Here is a 2,334-nt window from a genome sequence, read left to right as displayed (position 1 = left end):
AAAAGACCTTAAAAACATTATAAAAAAATAAATAAAGGAATAATTAGATAACAAAAAAATAATGGTCACTACCATAGCTTTCTCTCCTTGGCGACTCTAGCAATTTACAATGAAATAAAATTTTTGATAAGATTGACAGCTAACACAATGGCACGTTCCACGTAGGCCTATATTGGCCCATTCAATGTGCAACAATTCTTTCAAATACATAATATGCACTCCTAATTTGCCAGAAGACCACAAACACATAAAGACAACCACAGGGCACAGAAAAACAGTTTGCTCCGAGGAGTGGTCAGGCGTGTCTCAAACCAGATCTTCATGGAGACAATTAGCAGGAAGACCTTGAGGTGGACGCTGGTAAGGAGAGATGAGCAGCTATGGACATGTGCGCCTTCTATGATTCTAGCTCTGGATCCAAGTAATTCGAAGTAAAGACAACCACTGAGACTGCCTATCACACTTGTTGTTGAAAGAAAAATCAAACAATCTGGTACAATAGGATTGAAATAAAAACAGGAACAGAACTCTTAGAGTTGATTACGTCATACTACAACTGGAGACACATTCAGGTTAACGATTATCACCCTGGAACCTAGAACTATTTTTGCTAAACACTGTCAGCTGATTTCAACTATGACCAAGATAAAACTGTTGACTTATTTAACACCTCATCGTCTTTGAGTTATACACTACGAAACATAGCAGACACCTTACTATATCTAAACCATTCTAGCAGATTTTAATAATGTAAACATTCTTAAACAGCTTAAATTTCTTTATAACACTTTTTGCAATTTCTGTCTAGGAAATGAAACGTTGATGGAAAAAAACAACTTTTCTTTATCTTAGATACATGTTCATAGCATACACATTATATGTCATGCACTCACTTGTAGGCTGTGGGGCTCAGGTGGATTCGACCTGGGACCCCGTGACTCTCCATCCTGCTGGCTGTGTTGACGGTGTCACCGAACAGACAGTAGCGCGGCATCTTTACGCCAACCACCCCCGCCACAACCGGCCCTGTGTGTACACCCACGCGAATCTGCGGACAAACAACACAGGGCACTGTTCAGTGCGTAGACAGGTCAAAAACATAGCAGTGTTCAGTATCTTTCGCAATCTGCCCTTTACCTATCTTAAAAGAGACAATATATAGCACGCTACGAAGACAGCGGAGCTAATTGTCGGGAGAAAAAGACTCGTTCTTCAACAAGCTGCTGCTCAATTATTATACTTACCCCCAAAAGCAACATTTGTCAGGCAAGATAAACTGTTTCATTCTTTAAAAATTATGTCCAAATTACGTATCTTTTACTGCATATCTCAATTCCTCTGTACAGTTGGTCAGCGCGTCACTTTCCTCTCAACTGTGACCGTTATGCCATGTGTCCACCAAAGTAGAAACGACCCGATTTTTTTGTTATCGGGAGGAGGCAATTCGGTCTGTTTCTCTCTGTCATGCGTGCACAGGTCAACGGTTAAAAAGAACAATACGGGAATAACAGAATATGAATGATTTTTAAAGAAGTAGAATTGTGAATATAATAGTATGCATTAAATGCATTTAAATTTTAAACCGAACATTTACATGTTGACGGGTCTAATTTTGAGTCGCAGATTCCGAAAATAAAAACTCTACCTGATTTTTAATACGGGGTGCCCATTATGGATGGGATCGGCGTGTCGGGCCGATCGTACAACTCTGTCGCCTGAAGACAAACGATCGCCTCCGACCCGACACGAAGCCATCCGTAATGGGCACCCCGTATAAGGTAAAAACCATTGCTTTCTTTCAACTATCTATTTCCCGAGACCCGGAAGACTTTGTTCGGCTGGTTTTTGGTTCGATGAATTCACAAGCGTATACCCAGTGCCTATTAGCAGGATGGGTTCGGTTCGGAGTGGAAGGCTGCGCTAGCCAGATTGAGGGCGCAAAGCGACCACCGTGGCATAAACCAATCACTCGACTCGCAGCCAAGAAAGGAAATGCGTTTGTTTTCAGGCCGTGAATCGGGCGATCGGTTGGCGATCGGTTGGCGATCGGTTGGCGATCGGTTGGCGATCGGTTTGTAGATACCTCAGTGGGCACCCCGAATAATTATTAGACTCCACTCCTTTCCACCGACCTGTAGCGGGAGTCCAGTGGCCGGAGACTTGACCAGCCCGGCGTCCTCGATCATGTCCAGGGCAAAGTTGGCCACCGGCTGCGCGTGCATGGCTGTTCTGTCCGGCACTCCGCTCACCACCATGTAGGCATCGCCGATTGTCTCCACCTGGAGGGGGAGGGGTGGAGAGGGGGAGCAAGATGTTGGGGGAGAGAGGGAGGGG

General features: G+C 44.3%; 1 protein-coding gene across 1 annotated transcript in view; it reads right to left on the bottom strand.

Annotated features, from left to right (window-relative positions):
* Nucleotides 1–2,334, bottom strand: part of LOC101851023 (putative uncharacterized protein DDB_G0277255) — a 7,464-nt gene that overhangs the window by 2,349 nt on the left and 2,781 nt on the right. Inside the window, exons 4-5 of the mRNA XM_013079970.2 lie at nt 2,133–2,279; nt 894–1,048 (exon numbers count right to left, since the gene is read on the bottom strand). Of these exons, the coding sequence (XP_012935424.2) occupies nt 894–1,048; nt 2,133–2,279 (302 nt within the window). The remainder of the gene's footprint in view (nt 1–893; nt 1,049–2,132; nt 2,280–2,334) is intronic.

The sequence above is a fragment of the Aplysia californica genome, unplaced genomic scaffold (genome assembly GCF_000002075.1).
Source record: "Aplysia californica isolate F4 #8 unplaced genomic scaffold, AplCal3.0 scaffold00070, whole genome shotgun sequence".
NCBI lineage: Eukaryota > Metazoa > Mollusca > Gastropoda > Aplysiida > Aplysiidae > Aplysia > Aplysia californica.
This window is presented reverse-complemented; position numbering and strand designations above follow the sequence as displayed.